The sequence below is a fragment of the Panthera onca genome, chromosome B1, assembly GCF_046562875.1.
Source record: "Panthera onca isolate mPanOnc1 chromosome B1, mPanOnc1 haplotype 2, whole genome shotgun sequence".
Lineage (NCBI taxonomy): Eukaryota > Metazoa > Chordata > Mammalia > Carnivora > Felidae > Panthera > Panthera onca.
Genome location: NC_138342.1, coordinates 170,157,076 through 170,175,915, shown reverse-complemented (window position 1 = coordinate 170,175,915; position 18,840 = coordinate 170,157,076). Strand labels below are relative to the sequence as shown.

Genomic DNA, 18,840 nt, shown 5'->3' with positions numbered 1-18,840 from the left:
TTTAATTATTTTTCTCTGTGTTTATGTTAACATTGACTAATCACTTGTGTTTGTTACATATTGAATCCATGGCCTACATTCTTCCACATCCAGTGTCAATGCCTGATCTCAACCCTTGTGCCTATAGTCTACAGAGAAGAAACAAGAATAAAAGTGGATCTAAGGATGTATATTCTGTACATATTTGTTCAACATGTTTACTTAAAATAAACTACACTTGGGTGCCTGGCTAGCTCATTCGGTAGAGCTTGTGACTCTTGATCTTGGGGTCCTGAGTTCAAGCCCTCTGTTGGGTGTGAAGCCTACTAAAAAATAAATAAAAATAAAACAGCCTACGCTTGAATAAAAAGATTTCAGAGTGTGGGAAAACGTGAGAAAGTAAAACAGGTTAGATCTTGGCAAAGAACCATATTGACTTGTGCTTTGAAAGAAGTGTAGTATTGAAAGCAGGACATACTAGAAGAAGGGATATTAGTAAAGGTCAGAGGCAAGAATGAGAAGAGTGTGTGGGGGCAATAAGAGACCCACCTTTCTAGAACAGAGAGATGTTCTCTGGGGCCGAGGAGAGAACAAGTTGATAAAATAAGAAGGCCTAGTCGATGGATGTTACGGTTTCAGATGCCACCCAAGCAAGTTGGTGTTGACCCGTAGGCTCCAGAAGTTTCTTGAGCTGATCATATTTTGAATGTAGCATTTTGCACAGAGGTGTTTCTGAAGTGCGGTGTTCATAGTAAAGCCGAAGGTAGGGGACCTGCCTAGAATCTGTCTTGTGGTAGTAATGTCTGCTGTGGTCATTTTAGATGTGTGGACTAAATGTGATGTTTGAAAAAGAATTGACAGGCCCCAATAAATCGTGTAATAGGTAGACCCACAGATAAGCAGGCTTCAGAGTTAAGAACCAGGTAGCTCCAGTCACGGTGATCCCCCTCTTAGGCCTGGAGAATTTGGAAGGTGGTATTGGTTTTTGCCAAGAGGTCGTGACCCCAGCCTTGGACTGAGTGAGTTGCAGTAGCAGGGTGGCAGTAAGCTCAGGATGTGGAATTGGAACTTGAGGAAAATCAGAGTTGCAGATTTCAGAAACTGCAGAGGTAATGCCGGAAGAGTGTGACTAGAAAAAAAGTCATTTAAAATAGGGACCAGGGGCACCTGGGTGGCTCAGTTAAGCATCTGACTCTTGGTTTTGGCTCAGGTCACGATCTCATGGTTCCTGGGTGCGAGTTCCACCCGGTCAGCTGCTGTCATCGAGGAGCGTGCTTGGGATTCTCTCTCCTCTCTCTGCACCTCCTCCTCCCCCCGACTTCTCTCTCTCTCTCTCTCTCTCTCTCTCTCTCTCTCTCTCAAAATAAATCGATAAACATTAAAAACAAATAGTTTGGGGTCCCTGGGTGGCTCAGTTGGTTAAGCATCCAACTTCAGCTCAGGTCATGATCTCACACTTTGTGGATTCGAGCCCAGCATTGGGCTCTGTGCTGACAGCTTAGAGCCTGGGACCTGCTTCAGATTCTGTGTCTCCTTCTCTCTGCCCCTCCCCTACTCACGCTCTCTCTCTCTCCCTCTCTCTCAAAAATAAACAAACATTGAAAAAATTTTTTAAAAAGAAAAATTTTTTAAAATAGATGTTGAATAAAATGTAGATCATAAATGCAACTATGCATTCTTAAAACAAAAAAAAAAAAATGAATTAAGTCATTTTGCTGTCTTTTTCCCCACAAATGAGTGAGGCACAGAGTGCTTCACTTTGGCTGCTCACTCTCCCAAGACCGTTGTTTCCTACAAGTTCTGCATAAGTGTTTGTGGGCCCCTTTGATTATTCAAGGTCCTCTTGTAATCCCGTGATATTCATATGTTCTTTCCATCATGTCTTCTTACCTTTTCTTACAGGCCTAGCTCTTCCAGAGTCTCATTTGCCTATGATTTTGTTTGCCTGTGATTTGAGAATTTTCTAATGTCTGTTTCGTTGCATGCTGCATTTTTCACCAGGGAGCCATTTCACTTTGCAATTGATTAATATTGTTTTCACTGTTTTCCTTAGGACTGACAGTGAGAAACTGACAGACATTGAACCATGACCCCATGAGCTTCACTCCACTAAAGAATGTTCAACTAAGGAGGGCCCCACTAACTGAAATCATGAGTTAATGGATCTCTCTGGTGGTAGGTCTAACACAATTTGGGCCTTTTAAAAACGCGGCAGTTTTACATAATATTAGAGTTTGCCTTGCTAAACTCAGGTGCCAAGATTCTTAGCTACAAATACAATTGGAGTTTACATTTTGAGATCAAATTACCATATTGCTGACTGCTGGGTAATATTTGGCCATACTTTTGTCCTAAATAAAAGTAATTACTTCAGCAGTTTATAAGCTGTTCTATTTTCTTCTGTCTTTAAGCACAGTTTTGTCAGTTACAAAAATATCTGTTTATCCTTTTTGTCAAAATCCTCACATATCTCAAGACAAAGTTCCAAGGCGAACATCAGATTAAATAACGTTTACTAAGTTTGCTGTAATCATTCTAATTTTTTTTTTAATGTTTATTTTTTGAGAGAGAGAGAGAGAGTGCAAGTGGGGGAGGAACAGAGAGAGAGAGAGGGAGACAGAATCTGAAGCAGGCTCCACTCTCTGAGCTGTCAGCACAGAGCCCAGAGCGGGGCTCGAACTCACAAGCAGTGAGATCATGACCTGAGCCAAAATTGGATGCTTAACCAACTGAGCCATCCAGGCGCCCCAGATGTGCTATGATCATTCTAAACAGTGCACCTTCTGCTTTGAAATGTGTTCTTTTCTCATCTCCCATCGAAAGTATACCTCTCACCTCCAGGTATCTTTTCTGGTTCCCTAGCCTCCAGTGTGCTCTTCTCTGAACTATTACAGGAAGAGTCGGGATAATTTAACATTGCCTTCTGTTACTCTGTTGATTATTTTCTGGGTATTAGAATTTTCTCTGTAACCAGTGTGCAAACTCCTCGAAATCTGGAGCCAGGTTTGTTATTTCTCTGTGCCCTTTGTATGCCCTCCTAGTTCTCATCATTGAATCATTAAAGCTCTTTCTTCCCCCTAGGACCTTGACTTTAAGCTATTAACTAGAATATTCTTTTCTTTTGTTCTTAGTTCAGCTATCACATAATTATCGATTTTAAAAAATGTCCAGATTGGAATTCCTATGTCACGGTTTTTAAGGTAGGCTTTCTTGATAATGTACAAAAGAGGATTTGATGCTGAAAACTAGAGAGATCAGTGGAAGGTAGCTTGGTAGAAATAGTTCCGTTGTCTTCTCTGATGGTACAATTAATATATGCCCTTTAAGAAATAAAGGCAAGCCTAGGGAAGAATAGGCTAGAAATAGATGATCTATTATCTCACTACTTAGCAATAACCAACCACTGTTAACATTTTGGTTTCTGTTCTATCCCCGTCTTCCTGGGCATGCGTGATGCGGTTTTTTTCCCTTAATATATCATGGGGATCTTTCCATGTCAATAAATACAGATCTGCATCATCACTTTTATAATAGTCTCATCATGTTCCACTGCCTAAATGGACCATGTGTAATGTAACCCACCCACTGCAATGCACATTAGTAGCAGTGTTTTGCTGTTGCACCCAATACTATCACGAACTTCTTTACACATATTTTAGTCAATTTACCCTATAATTTCCTAAGGTTGAATTTCTGTAAGTGTGATAGAGCAGAGGGTAAGTCTGTTTAAAATTTTCATATGTGTTACCCATATGCCCCCAGAAGGTTAGACCTAGATTCTCCCCAGCAGTGTTCTCCTTTGTTAGCAAAGTATTGTCAGACTTTAGTCTCCACTAATCCGATAATTGTGAAGTCTTGTTTTTATTTATGTTTCTCTAAATACTAACGAAGTTACATTATATTAGCCATTTGTATTTCTTATTTGGTTAATTTCCAATTATCCTTCTTTTTCTAATGCATTATTTCTCTTATTTAGAAGAACCTTTTATATATAAGGGGTATTTACCTTTTTCATGTATGTCACAAGTAATTTTCCCAAGCTTTGTCTATTTGGGAAGGGATTTTTTTTAAGCACTCATAAGTCTTAAACTCATATGATGTATTTTCTTACATTTATGGTTTAAGACATTGATGTCAATTGTAGAAAAGCCTTACACATTCTGAGATTGGGTACATTTCCATCTTAACATTTTAATGCATATGTTTAACATTTAAATTTTTGATGGAGTGCCTGGGTGGCTCAGTTGGTTGAGCCTCCAGCTCTTGGTTTCTGCTCAGTTCATGATCTCATGGTTCATGAGTTCGAGCCCCATGTTAGGCTCCACACTGGCAGCAGGGATCCTGCTTGGGATCCTCTCCCTCCTTCTCTCTGTGCCCCTCCCCTGCTCACTTGCTCTCTCTCTCTCTCTCAAAATAGATAAACTTTAAACTTTTGAACCATTGGAATTCTCTTAAATGTTGTGATGCAGTTATCTTACTATATTCAAATGCTAAAAGGCAGCTACTTTATAAAAACGCATCAAAATTCATTTAAACATGTCAGTAATTGATATATTTTTTCTTTTTTGTGTAAACTGTTAAGTCAAATATTGTTTGTCTCAAACTTGGGGTACATGGTACAATATGGATGCCATATTGAAACCTGAACTAGTTAAAGTGATTCTCCCCCTTTGTCAAGTAGGCATTATTACTACTTATCACCCTATAATACCTTTGTGTGTGGGTGTGTGTGTGTGTGTGTGTATGTGTGTGCACGCGCACGCACGTGCATGCACGCAGTAACCCCTCTGCGTTATAACCCCTCTATAACTGTGTTATAAATCCTTTCAGGGCTGGGTCCATATCTGATTCATCTTCATATCTCCCATCCCAGCCAGCCATGAAGCAGACAGTGCTTGCTCATCACTTGTGTGACAGGCACTGGTCACTGGGGAAACAGAAGAATAAGAGTCTGTCCCTGCCAATGAGAGGCCTGCCGTGTAATGAGAAAGTCAACCACAAGTGTAATACTGTAGCTCACTACTGTCAGGAGCAAATGCTCTGGAGATAGGAGGAGGACTAGGGAAGCTTTCACAGGGAACTCACGCCCGACTCGTGTAGCAAGCAGTATTTAGGAATACCAGCAGATGAACCTGTTGAGAGAAGCATTCTAAAAAGAGGAATGGGCATTTCAGTGACCCGCTGTTTGTGTTTAGCATGGCTAAAGCATAGGGTACGTATCTGTCTAGCCTGTCGGGATAAGACTAGAAAGACAGGGACGAGATCAGTGCAGTCTAATGCAGAAGCTCCGTGTGGCTGTTGAGCGCTTGAAATGTGGCCAGTGCAACTGAGAAGCTGTACGTTTCATTCTAATTACTTCAGCCACACATGGCAATGGCTACTGTGTTGAACAGCACGGGGCTGGATCATGAGAGCCCTCCTTTACCATCCTAAGGAGTTAGGACTTCTTCCTGAGTGGGAGAGAAAAGTCGGGAGGTGGGAAGGTGTCAAGATTCCTGGTTGTTTTGGAAAGATCACTCTAGTGTGTCAATTCTCAACCTCTTTGGCCTCCAGAACTCAGAAACTTGACTTTTTGCCAGACACTTTCCTAGGGTCTGTGATGTTGGGAACGCAGCAGTCAACCAAGCAGACAGAAATCTGGCCCCCTGTGGAGCTCGACACCTGAGCACGAGAAAAATGCAGTCACACAGTACGTTGGGGGATGAGGATAAGAGCATGGGTTCTCCTGCTGGAACCTCAGCCGTTTTGCATATGATCATCTTTTGTTGGCAGTGTGACCTTAGGCAAGTTACTTAGCCCCTCTGCCTCAGCTGTAAAATGGTATACAAATAGTGGCTATCTGTGGGTCATTAAGAAGAGTAACTTGATATTTGTAAATAAGCAGGGCCCAGCACATAATAAGTTCCGTATAACTAATAAATAAGTAAACGCTAAGGAGAAAAACTAAGTCAAAGGAAAGAGATGGGTGGAGGGGACAGCTTGCAATGATGGTTTGGGTGGCCAGGGAAGGCCTCCTTGAGAAGGTGACATTGAGTAAAAAGTGAGAAAGTGAGTTGCACGGATGATTTCTAAGCAGAGGGGGTAGCACGTTCAGAGGCCCAGAGACAAGGAACATAGTACCTTGCATGGTACTTTGTGCATAAGAGGGATCTAACAGTCATTTATCAGGTGAATGGGTATTTCAGATTCCCGTTCAGTTTAATCATTTTGCCTATCGCCTACCTCCAACCCCCACCCCTAATCTTCCTTAATTCAGTACCTGTTTGGCGACCTGGTATTTTGGGTCACTGATTGGCTTTTAGGTAGAGAGCGACGAACTAGTGCTAGATTTTTACCATCTCTTTTTCGATTTTTTTTAAAATTTAAATTCAAGTTAGCTAACATATAGTGTAGTCTTGGCTTCAGGAGTAGAACCCAGTGATTCATCTCTCTGTCAGTCAGAGAAAGACAGATTTCATATGATTTCACTCATATGTGGAATATGAGAAACTCAACAGATGAAAATAGGAGAAAGGAAGGAAAAATAAGATAAAAACAGAGAGGGAGGCAAACCATAAGAGACTCTTAAATAGAACAAACTGAGGGCTGCTGGGGTGGGGGGAGATGGGTCATATTACCATCTCTTTTGATTTAGGCTTGTATCTCTGACAGCATGAAATTGACTAAGAAGTGTATTGCTCTCAGTGAGCTCTTCTAATGGCTTCAGTGCAAGGATCACGTACCAGATCGCGTGTGGTTGGATTCAAACACGTACTTGGTAAAACAACATTCATGTCTTCTTGGATTGTGCCGTCTTTGTGATTTTTCTCGCTTTCTGGAACAGGAATGCTCTAACTCCAGGAGGACCCCATCGTTTCTGTAGTGGTGTGTGAGGACTGACTCCTAGAACATTGCCTGGTCTCTGACCCATCAGCATGGGGAGGTAAGTGATGGTGTCTAATCATTGACACTCTAAAACCCGAGATTTTGGTGCCACAGAGACAGGTCTCGAGAGGAAAAAAAAAATCTAAATTCCAAGTGCAAAGTGTTCAAAGTTACGCTACACTTGTGTTTTAACACCTTTGTCCTTCCAGGCCTTGTTGGGGTGCTTGTCACAGGAAGAAAGTGGTCTTGCCAGGTGGATTTTCTAGGGGTTAATGTAGCTTACTGTAAAGGGCATGCGTGTTGGAATCTGTGAGGAGTGCATTAAGCACAGGGTAACTGTAAGCCTTGAGGCGTGGGCAGGGACGACAAACTCCATGGAGTGGCCCAGGGACTCATAGGGAGATTAGAAACTGTAAGTGGAAAACTCCATTGGGTTAGCAGGCTATCCCCACTTCTGTGAGATATTTTAGTCCAAGAAGCACTCTTTAAAGGGAAGAGTGTAGAAATTAACCACAGAACAGTAACATTTATTCTAAAGGTTGCAAGGTTTTTTTAAATTTTTTTTAATGTTCATTTAATTTTGAGAGAGAGCAAAAGACAGAGCAGGAGTTGGGCGGGGGGGAGGGGGGGCCGAGAGAGAGGGAGACACAGAATCTGAAGCAGGCTCCAGGCTCTGAGCTGTCAGGACAGAGCCCAATGTGGGGCTCGAACCCACGAACTGTGAGATCATGACCTGAGCTGAAGTTGGCTGCTTAACCAACTGAGCCACCCTGGCACCCCGAGGTAGCAAGTTTATTTTAACTCCAATAATAATCTCTCATTCCTGACTTAAACTAAGAAGAAAAGTAGGGTTTTTTGTTTTGTTTTGTTTTGCAAAAATGTCTCAGAAATATTTCTAAAAACACAGGACATACAAAACTCATTTATTTACTTTGTTATGAGCATGTCATTAAAGATGATATTTTTGTCCCATTTTCTCACGCAATCATCAGGGAGAAATTTGCCTTGGAATTCGGTGTTAAGAAAAGCTTACTCCTCCTGAGCTATTTGTATGTTTCTAATTTAATGGGCAAGGTTTTGGCCACTATGATGCTGAGCTACCTTTGCAGGCCTGTCTTATTACATGTATTTCTTTGTACTAGATTGTTTTTTGGTTTCATCATCCTTAAACCTGACTTTGTTATACATTTGTATGTTTATCGTGTTGAACATATTCTTGTAAATTGTTTCTAGTTCTTTTTTTGGAACAAAGCAGAATAGAAATAATAATCTACATAATGTCAAGGGGGAAAAACACCATCAGGATGTAATTCTCATTCGTGTAATTTTATAGTAATGAGTTACATAGCAAAGTAGCAGTATGGAAGATACTGGCATACAGACCAGTATACTGGCTTACTACCAGCAAGGAAATAGAGGTGGCTGAAGCCAGAGGCCTCCTTCCTTTGGCATCAGTTTAGGTGAGGAGAAGCCACTTTGGAGCAGATTGCTTTAAAATCTGTTTTTTGGAATTTTAGGATCGGCATCTCCTGTCTTTTTCCTGCTTCCTGGCATTTTAGCATCTCTCCGGTGGGGTGTCCTCGAATTCTGAATACCAATTTACGCCAGATTATTGTTATTAGTGTTCTGGCTGCTGCTGCTTCACTTTTATACTTTTCTGTTGTCATAATCCGAAATAAGTATGGGCGGCTATCCAGAGACAAGAAGTTTCAAAGGTAAGAGAAAAAACCAATTCTTCTCCAGATGGGGTGCCATACGTCCATTTTACAGCTTCGAGACTTTTGGGATTAGGTTGGAATTTAAGAAGCATGTGGCTGTAGGAAACAGAATCTGTACTGAATACAGCATGGCGTGAAAAATAAAACTGTTTGAAATGGTTTAATCATTAACTACCAAACCCACATCATAAGAGGATTTAAACATAAGCTTTTCCTGTGATATCTTTTAAGCTGATTTTTCAGTTAATGTCCATGGTTTGGGAATAGTTTTGCTTCTCAGTGCTTGTTTGAACTTCTTACAAGGAATAATGACTGTGTATCTGATTCAGATAATCTTTATCGCTGTCACTTGTTTTGTTTTGAGTCTTCAATCGTTTGGCAGTTGTAAAAATGGTATTGTGGATCAGCTTAGAATCTGCTGCCTCGACATTTATGTGTTGCATTTGCTTGGTTAAGGTTTAGGATGATCATCTCTGCCTCACTAAGAATGTGCGTTCATTTTTGTAAACAAGGTACTTGGCACGAGTTACTGACATTGAGGCCACAGACACCAATAACCCGAACGTGAACTACGGTGTCGTGGTGGACTGTGGTAGCAGTGGGTCTCGGATATTTGTCTATTGCTGGCCGAGGCATAACGGCAATCCTCATGATCTGCTGGATATCCGCCAAATGAGGGATAAAAACCGAAAGCCAGTGGTTATGAAAATAAAACCCGGTATGTAAAAGATAGATATCTGACTGGTAACCTGCTTCTGTCCTTTCTTCTCTGTGAGGTTTTTCATGTCCTTCCCTTCCTTTCCCCAGAGTCATCGCTCTAATTCAGAACTCACCCCAGGACCTGACTGGTTCCCTTTCTTTCCCATTTTCTGCCCATCCTGCACGAGGTGACTTAACTCTTTAATAAAATACCCCAAACCATGTCTTTCTTTTGGTCTCCTGCGGCGTTTACCACGGTGCCTTACTCATGTGTCTCCTGAGATGTTTGCTAGTTGACATTAATTATGGAGGGATGTGTTTTGCCTATTTGGTAACCATTGGACTCTATCCCTAATGACAGAGTAATTTCAGATAACTCATGGATATCTGTACCCTAATACATTGGTGTATATTTCTTTTTTCCCCCATTTTTATTTTATTTTTTTTAATGTTTACTTATTTTTGACAGAGAGAGAGAGACAGAACATGAGCAGGGGAGAGGCAGAGAGAGAGGGACACGCAGAATCCGAAGAAGGCTCCAGGCTCTGAGCTGTCAGCACAGAGCCCGACATGGGGCTCGAACTCACGAACTGTGAGATCATGACCTGAGCTGAATTCAGACATTCAACCAACTGAGCCACCCAGGCGCCCCCCCCACCATTTTTAAAAAGTGCCCCAGTATATTTCTAACTGGATTATTTAACTAGAGTGACTTATTACTGATGAGCTGGTGTTATTATGTCTAATTTTTAATGATACCACAGTTTCTAAGTCAGTGTGTTATGCAAAAATTGGGATTTGCTGTCTCCATTAAAGAATTTAAATCAGTAGTTCTCGACCTTTTTATGTATGTACACCATTTCTATGGGCAGCGCTGTTCTGTCAGAAGTTTTAGGAATGGAGGGTGTCCATTGGAGTGCCTTGAAATCGGCATTTTATGTCTTGATAGTTGATAATCACTGATTTAAAACAGTGGACCACAGATCTTAATAGAGATTCAACACTTTATTTCATCTTACTAGTGTATTACATAGTAAGATATAAAATCCAAACAATCCAAGGAATTTATCTTGTAAAATATTAGAGAATGCTGATTAAAAAAAATTATCATAGGTTATTACCTCCTATTTCAAATATGTAAATGAAAAGGGGGCTTAGTATTAATATGATAAAATACCTGTCCTCTCACATAGTTCCTAGTCACATAGACTGTTGGCCCTCTGAATCCTTCCCTTTCTTCGTTGAATAATTTAGGCCCCACTTCCTTCTTCAGTCAGTCTTCAAGTTGATTGTTCTTTGATGTTTGGGCAGCTGGGCACCAGCATATTGCTCAGAAAATGCAAAATCTCTACCTCATGCATGTTTCAGGATAGAGAGAAGGAATTGAATCTGAGTCTCTTGTATAAGCATTATTTTGATATCAGAGTACATTTCCATGAACAAAGGTCATTTTTTTCTATAAGTCTTAGTGAATGACTTTTAATTTTTAGTTTTCTATTATCGCGTCCCTTAAATTTTTATGCGTTCCTAATCTAGAAACATTTTCAGAGTTAAAGTGATATTGATCAAAAAAAAAAAAAATTCACCAGAAGATTGAAATATAAAGCTCTATAAAGCACATTGCGTTTCATCCAGCTTCACATACCAAGTTCTGTCAGTGATTAAACTGCTCACATGGAATAAGATAAAATCTTTCATGCCTTGGAGTGTCCTTTGGGACATCATCCCAGGGTGTACACCAGAATCTCCTTAAAATCAGGTTTAACATGGTTCTCTCTCATGCTACAGAAAATGTTTGAAGTAGAAATTCAAGTACCTTTTTATAGCAGTTCTCAGTGCTGAAGCGGGGCCTTTCATGTATAGCATTTCAACAAAGCTCTAGATATTTCCTTACTTAGTGGATTCTGGGTAGTTTAGGGCTTGGTGTCTGTTGGAAGAGTATGTGGAGTAAAAAAAAAAAAAATCTGGCTTTTGGTCTGTTTTCTGCTGATTGCTCCTACAAATCATTACATCTTTCTGGATCCACAGTTGCCTAATCTGTGAAATGAGAAATTTGGGGACTTCTAAAATTCAAAGCCAGGAAGACTCCCTTTGCCTAGGGCATGGTCGAGGGATCACCAAGACTGGAGGGTAGGATGTGTTGCGTCAGGCTGCCAGAAGAGATGAGGAGAAGTGAAATAATGTGAGAGGAACCAGGGAGAGGCAATCAGTGAGACCCAGAATGCATATTAGGGGAGGGAGAGGGATTTTATCCGGGATCCCAGTTTGGGCCGCTGGATGGCCAATGACGGTGGTCACTGGGGTAGGTAACTACAAAGCAGGAGTTGAGTTCAGATTTGTCTTACGTGTATATGTTGAGTTTGAGGCGTGTCCAGTAGACAGTTACCACCTACTGATGTGGAGAAGGGGAATGAGGTCTGGTGGCTACTGGTGACACTTGGAGATCCGAGACACATAGATGGTGTGGCAGCCATGGGAGTGAGTGTACTTGCCCGAGCAAAGCGGGTACATGTTCTCGAGGGCAGGCATGAGCTTGTGTGCAGGTGATCCCAGTGTCTGACACATAGCAGTTGCTCAGCTGGGTCTCAGTTTTTTGGAGACTGAGAAGAAAGTGTAGGACTGAACATTTAATACCACCAGCATTTAAGGAAGAGAGCTTGTTGCTAGAAAGATAGGGGAAAACCAGGAGAGGGTGGTATGCAGCTTGAATTTCTCTCAAATTAGCCACATCGAAGAAATGTAACTTATTAGTTAACCATCTCCTTGTTAATGGAAGTGTCCTTTTTCTGTAGGCATTTCAGAATTTGCTACCTCTCCGGAGAAAGTCAGTGATTACATTTCTCCACTCTTGAACTTTGCTGCAGAGCATGTACCACGGGCAAAGCACAAAGAGACGCCTCTCTACATTCTCTGCACAGCTGGAATGAGAATCCTTCCCGAAAGGTGATCCTCCACGTGAAGCCAGGGCTGGGTGGGTGAGGGTGGTAGTTTATTTTTCTCCCCTTCCCCCCTCCTGTCTCTTTTCCTTCTCCTCTTCTACCATTATCATCACATGGTATCATCACATACCATTATTACCCAAAAGGAAAACATTAAAAATCCCTTTTTCACATTTGGAATATTACCAGAACTATTCCCTTAGCCGGAACTCCCCAGAAATCTTTTAATGTACTTGTGTATTTCTATAAACTGTAAACTATAAGGTTGTCATTAAAAAACCAGATTTTCTATCTTGTAAGTGTAAGGGTTGCGGTTGTACTTCTATGTCTAGGAATCACAGAATCCACACAGCTCATGAAATTCCTTCCTAAAATAAATAGGTTTTTTTAATGGATTGCTTTGGTTTTAAAATGTACTGTTTTCCTATAGGATGTACCAGAGCCACAGTTTTTGTTTGGTTTGGTTTGTTTTTTTTTAAACAAAAAACGTAGGATGCATCTTGATCTGTGAATTTGGGGCTTGTCTTACAGCCAGCAGAAAGCCATCTTGGAAGACCTTCTGACCGACATCCCCGTGCACTTTGACTTTCTGTTTTCTGACTCTCATGCAGAAGTAATTTCAGGGAAACAAGAAGGTTGGTATCTTGGTCTTCAACTTGAAATTTGGGAAGTTATTCCTTTAAATGTTTCCCAGTGTACGCTTTATTAAATTACTTTTAATATCTTAAAATTTGGGAAATCATAGCCTAGAAATAGTATCTTTAAATGGCAAAATTAGTTTCTTATATGACAGTCTTTATTATCCAAACAGTAAGCCATTAAAAGAATAACTTAGTTTGTGTTCACTGCGTTTAGGACACATATTTTGGACTCATTTTGATAGGAAAGGTTTGTGTTCCTTGCCTAAGTTATACAGTTTTATGGAGTTACGATAATTACTGAGTTACTGGAGCCTTCTATTGATTTACTTGCTACAAAGGAAAATTATTCTTGACTTTGATATGCTAAGAAAATATTAGTTCTGTTTTCAAAGAAATGCTTCAACTTGAAAATGAAATGACAAGGCAATGAAATTATTTGGGGAACAGCTTGCTAGAAATGGAGACCAAAAGCATTTATTTCAAAATCATCTATCATTTCAGCAAATACCTCCTCTGTGAAAGGCACTGTAGAAAATATAAACTGGGTGAAATTCAGACACTGCCACTGAGCTATTTACAGACAAGTGAGGTACACAGTTGGCCGCCATATGAGGTGGAGTCTTAGGTGCCATGAGGAGAGTGGGGAAGAAGTATAATGGGAGTTTGAAAGAGGGAGGCATTTTTTTTTTGTAACCAGGGACCTCATGGAGCAAGTGACATTTGAATTGTGCCCCAACGGATGGTTAAAAGCATGCCGGAGCACGGTAAGGGTGGGGGTCTGAGAGAGGAAGTTCATTCCAGGCTGAAGAAATGATTTGAGTCAACACAGGTTAGAAAAGCTGCATGATGGATGGGGAAACAAAAGTATTTTAGTTTGAATGGTTTACGGCCCTTTGGAAAAGTGGTAGTCATTCGAAAAGTTGGGACTGGTCTTGGCGGCCCCATCATCATGGCAGCATGAGTTGTTCCTTTTTTCTCTCCCATTTGATTTACAACTACTCAGACATCCATAACCCAGAAAACGCAGCTAAAGGCCACCCAAGAGACCCATCCATCTGAAAGTGGGTGGCTTGAACCTCAGAGGAAGGCCTGGGGCCAGGCAAGTGGCAGCAGGGGCAGCAGCGGACCAACACGAATTTTCTAGCAGGGGAGGTGGAGGGTGAAGGCGGTGAGTGGGGGGTTACCTAACAGCACACGGTAGGACCTGTTAGTCTTTCTGGGAGGAGGGAAAGGAAAAGGAAGGCTCAGAGAACGGAGGGAATGTGTTTGCCGCTGTCTGCCCCAGAATTCTGGCAAGAGGATTGCCCATGGATCTCTGGAACACCCCACCCCCAACCTTTTGAGGATCCGCTAGCAGGCTGTGGGCACATTCAGAGCCCCAAGTACTAAGCACACACCTCCACCAACTCCGCAGTCATCCTTTTTTAAATTACCAACCTGTGGAACTGTTAGACTCAAAGTGAAAAAAGCCATACGCAAATAAGAAAGGTGTTCACTACTTGAACATTTTTTATCAAACGTTGAAAAGTCACGTTAATATGGTATCACAAAAGAACATGGCCATTTTCTAGTAATGAACCCAAAGGCACAGAATATTCAAATCTAACTGGTAAAGAATTCTAAATAGCAATTATAAAGAAATCCAGTGAGCTACAAGAAAACTGAAGCAGTACAGTGATCTCAGGAATAAAATTAATCAACAGAGGGGTACTTTACCAAAGAGATTAAAATTCTAAAGAACCAAACAGAATGTGGAGCTGAAGAATTCAACACATGAGATGAGGAAGGCACTAAAAAACGTTGGAAATAGAGCAGATGGAGGAGAGAATAAGCAACTTGAGGACAGGGAGATAGAACTGTTCCTGTAGAAGAGGGGCGAGAACGCTATAAGAACTATCAGACCCCCATTAGGAGAACCTACAAAATTAAAGGGGATCCCGGAAGGAGAAGAGCGGGAGAAGGGAGCAGAGAGCGTATTTAAAGAGGTGTCCTAGAGAACTTCCCAAGCCCAGAGAAAGAACTGGATACACAAGTCTAAGAAGCCAATAGACCAGCTTCTCTAGCAGTGCAAAAAGACCCGCTCTGAGACATCACATTAAAACTGTCAAAAGTCAGTGATAAATTATTTTGAAGGAAGCCGGGGGAAAAAGACAGCCTACAAAGGAAGTCTCGTTAGGTTATCAGCAGATTTGTCAGCAGAAACTCTGGAGCCCAGGAGAGCATGGAATGACATTTTAAAGTATTGAAAAACACAAATTGCCAGCCAAGAATACTGTATCTGGCAAAGTTATCCTTCATATATAAGGCGAAGTAAAGGCTTTCCCAGACAAACAGAAGCTAAAGGAGTTCACCCCCTCCAGACCACCGTCTAAGACATGTTGAAAGGAACTTCTCAAGCTGAAATGAAAAGATGAAAGCGCACAGAAGCCTAATTAAGGTGATAAATAGAATTAGAAAACGGACTTTTTTAGAATAGTACATAAAACAAGTATAAAGCTTAAAGGGAGAAGAGCATTAAAAATGACTATAGCTACTACAGCTTGGTAACAACATCACAACATAAAAAAATTTGTGACATCAAAGCTATAAAAGGGGAAGGGTAAAGGATGGAAACTTTATAGGTGAACAAAGAGAAGTTGCTATCAGAAAAAAGACTGTTCTGTCTGTGGGATGCTTTATGTAAACCTCATGGTAACCACAAAGCAAACATCAAAGCAGAGACACACAAAACATAAAGGGGGAGCCTGAGCAAATCATGGAAACCATGGAAAACCACAAATTTACAAAGATAAACAGAAGGGGAAAAAAAAAGGAGAGACAAAATAACCAGAAGGCAAGGGGTGCCTGGGTGGCTCAGTCACTTAAGGGTCCAACTCTGGATTTTGGCTCAGGTCATGATCTCACGGTTCAGGAGTTTGAGCCCTGCATCAGGCTCCACACTGACAGTGTGGGGCCTGCTTGAGATTCTCTCTCATTCTCCCTCTGCCCCTCTCCAGCTTGCTCTCTTTCTCAAAAAAAAAAATAAAAAATAATAATAACCAGGGGTGCCTGAATGGCTCAGTGAGTTAAGCGTCGCACTTCAGCTCAGGTCACGATCTCGTGGTTTGTGAGTTCGAGCCCTGCATCGTGCTCTGTGCTGACAACTCAGAGCCTGGAGCCTGCTTCAGATTCTGTATCTTCTCTCTTTCTGCCTCTCCCCACTTACGCTCTGTCTGTCTGTGTCTCTGTCTCTCAAAAATAAACATTTAAAAAAATATTTTAAATAAAAAATGAACAGAAGGCAAAACAAAATGGCAGTAGTAAAACTTTACATATCAACAGCTACCCTAAATGTAAACAGATTGAACTCACCAATCAAAAGTCATAGAATGGCTGGATTAAAAAAGAAACAAGACCCAACTTTATGCCACCTACGGGAGACTTTTAGCTTTGAAGACACACATGGGCTCAAAGTGAAAGGATAGAAGACAATATTCCAAGCAAATGGAAACCGAAAGAAGGCTGGCATAGCCAAACTTATATCAGACAAAATAGACTTGAAGGCCAAAGGGTAACAAGAAACAAAGAAGGTCGTTTTGTAATGATAAATGGGCCAATACATTAAGAAGATACAACATTAGTGTATATGCTCCCCACACCCAAGCATCAAGATATATTAAACAAATAGAGAAATAGGGAACAAAACAATAATGGATGGGACTGCAGAATCCTACTATCTGCAATGGATGAATCATCCAGACAGGATCAACAAGGGAACATTGGAATTGAACCACATGTTAGCACAAATGGACTTAATAGACATGTCCAGAACATTCCATCCTAAAGCAGCAAAATACACATCTTTCCAAGTGCACATGGAACATTCTCCAGGCTGTATCATATGGCAGGATGCAGAGAAAATCTTAGCAAGTTTAAGAAGATTGAAGTCATGCCAACTGTCTTTTTGACCACAGTGGTATGAAACTAGAAATTAAGAGGATGGTGAGGAAATCTACAAATATGTGGAAATTAAACATCACACTTCGAAACCAGTGGATCAAAGAAGATTATTAAAGTAGGAAATTATAAGTATCTCAAAAGGAAGTATCTCAGAAGGAAATTAAAAAGTATCTCAAAACAAATGGAAATAGAACATTGCAAATATTGTGGGATGTAGCAAAAGCAGTTCTGAAAGTTTGTAGCAATAAAAGCATGTATCAAGAAATTAGATCTCAAACAATATAACATTATACTTCAAGGAACTAAAAAAAGAACAAATGAGGCCCACAGCTAGCAGAAGGAAGGAAATAATAAAGATCAGAGTGGAAATAAATAAAATAGAAAACAGAAAATCAGTAGAAAGGATCAATGAAACTAAGGGCTGGTTCTACTTAACAAACCTTTAGCTAGACTAAAAAAAAAAAAAAAAAAAAAGAAAAAAATGAAAGAGAAGACATTACACCTGACACACAGGAATACATAGGATCATGAGACTGCAGCTGACCGTTGAACAACGTGGGTTTGAGCTGCACGAGGCCACTTGTGGACTTTTTTCCCATAAATACAGTGCAATACTATACATATATTCTCCTTATGATCTTCTTAACAACACTTATCAGTATGCTTCTGATCAACAGTAAGCTCTTAGTAGTCAAGTTTTTAGGGAATCAAAAGTTAACAAGGATTTTTTACTATTGGGGGGTCAGTGCCCCTGACATGCACATTGTTCAAGACTCAACTGTACTATGTACTGTTCAAAGCTCAATTGTACTGTGAACAATTCTATACCAATAAAATATGTAACAGAAGAAAGGGATGCATTTTTAAAACATACAACCTGCCAAGACTAAATCAGGAAGAAATAGAAAATCTAAGTAGACCAATAACGAGTAAAGAGATTGAATCCATAATCAAAAAACTCCCAACACAGAAAACTCCAAGACCAGATGGCTTCACTGGAGAATAACATTTAAAGAATTAATACCAATTCCCCTCAAATTTTTCCAAAATATCAAGAAGGAGGGAAAACTTCTAAACTCATTCTGTGAGGCCAGCATTATGTTAATACCAAAACCAGATAAAAATACCACAAGAAAACTGTAGGCCAGTATCCCTGATGAATATAGATGTAAAAATTCTCAACAAAATACTAGCAAACTGAATTCAAAAACACATTAAAAGGATTATATGCCATAACCAAATAGAATTTATCACTGAGATGGAAGCATGCTTCAACATGCACAAATCAATAAATTATATCACATCAATAAAATGAAAAATAAAAATCATGGATGGCATCATCTCAAAAAAGCATCACAGAAAAATACTTGACAAATACAACATCCTTTCATGAAAATCCTTAACAGATTGGGTGTAGAAGAAATATAGGTCAACATAACAAACGCCATATATGACAGACAGCTAACCTTAGACTCTGTGGAGAGAAATTGAAAGCATTTCCTTTAAGATCGAGACCAACACAAGGATGCCTACTCTCACCACTCCTATTCAATGAGTACTGGAAGTCTTAGCTAGAGCAATTAGGCAAAACAATGAAAGAAAATACATCCAGATCAGAAAGGAAAAACTAAAATTGTCACTATCTGCCGATGATATGATCTTATATATAGAAAATCCTAAAGAGTCAGTTAGGAAATGTCATTGACTTGATCAACAATTACAATAAAGTGGCAAGATACAAAACCAACATACAGAAATCAATTGCATTCCTTTACACTAATGATGAAGCATCTGAAAAAGAAAGAAAACTATCCTGTTCACAGTGGCATCAAAAACAATAAAATAGAAATAAATTTAGCCAAGGAAATGGAAGATCTTTACAATGAAAACTACAAGACTTAGCTGGAAGAAATGGAAGAAGGCAAATTGAAAGACAACCCATGTTCATGGGTCACAAGAATTAATCTTGTTATAATTGACATACTGCTCAAAGCAATCTATAGATTTAGTGCAATTCCCATCAAAATGCTAAAAGCATTTTTCACAGAAATAGACGAAGCA

General features: G+C 40.2%; 1 protein-coding gene across 5 annotated transcripts in view; it reads left to right on the top strand.

Annotated features, from left to right (window-relative positions):
• The window catches only part of ENTPD4 (ectonucleoside triphosphate diphosphohydrolase 4), a 36,795-nt gene that overhangs the window by 1,126 nt on the left and 16,829 nt on the right, over positions 1-18,840 (top strand). For 4 of the 5 annotated variants that reach the window (XM_060653256.3, XM_060653253.3, XM_060653258.3 and 1 more), the window contains exons 2-6: positions 6,803-6,901; positions 8,361-8,558; positions 9,074-9,279; positions 12,053-12,203; positions 12,731-12,834. In XM_060653256.3, the coding sequence (XP_060509239.3) occupies positions 6,894-6,901; positions 8,361-8,558; positions 9,074-9,279; positions 12,053-12,203; positions 12,731-12,834 (667 nt within the window). In that variant the 5' untranslated portion in view covers positions 6,803-6,893. Of the gene's footprint in view, positions 1-2,032; positions 2,155-6,802; positions 6,902-8,360; positions 8,559-9,073; positions 9,280-12,052; positions 12,204-12,730; positions 12,835-18,840 lie in introns of all 5 variants that reach the window. The other variant, XM_060653255.3, reaches the window with a different exon arrangement.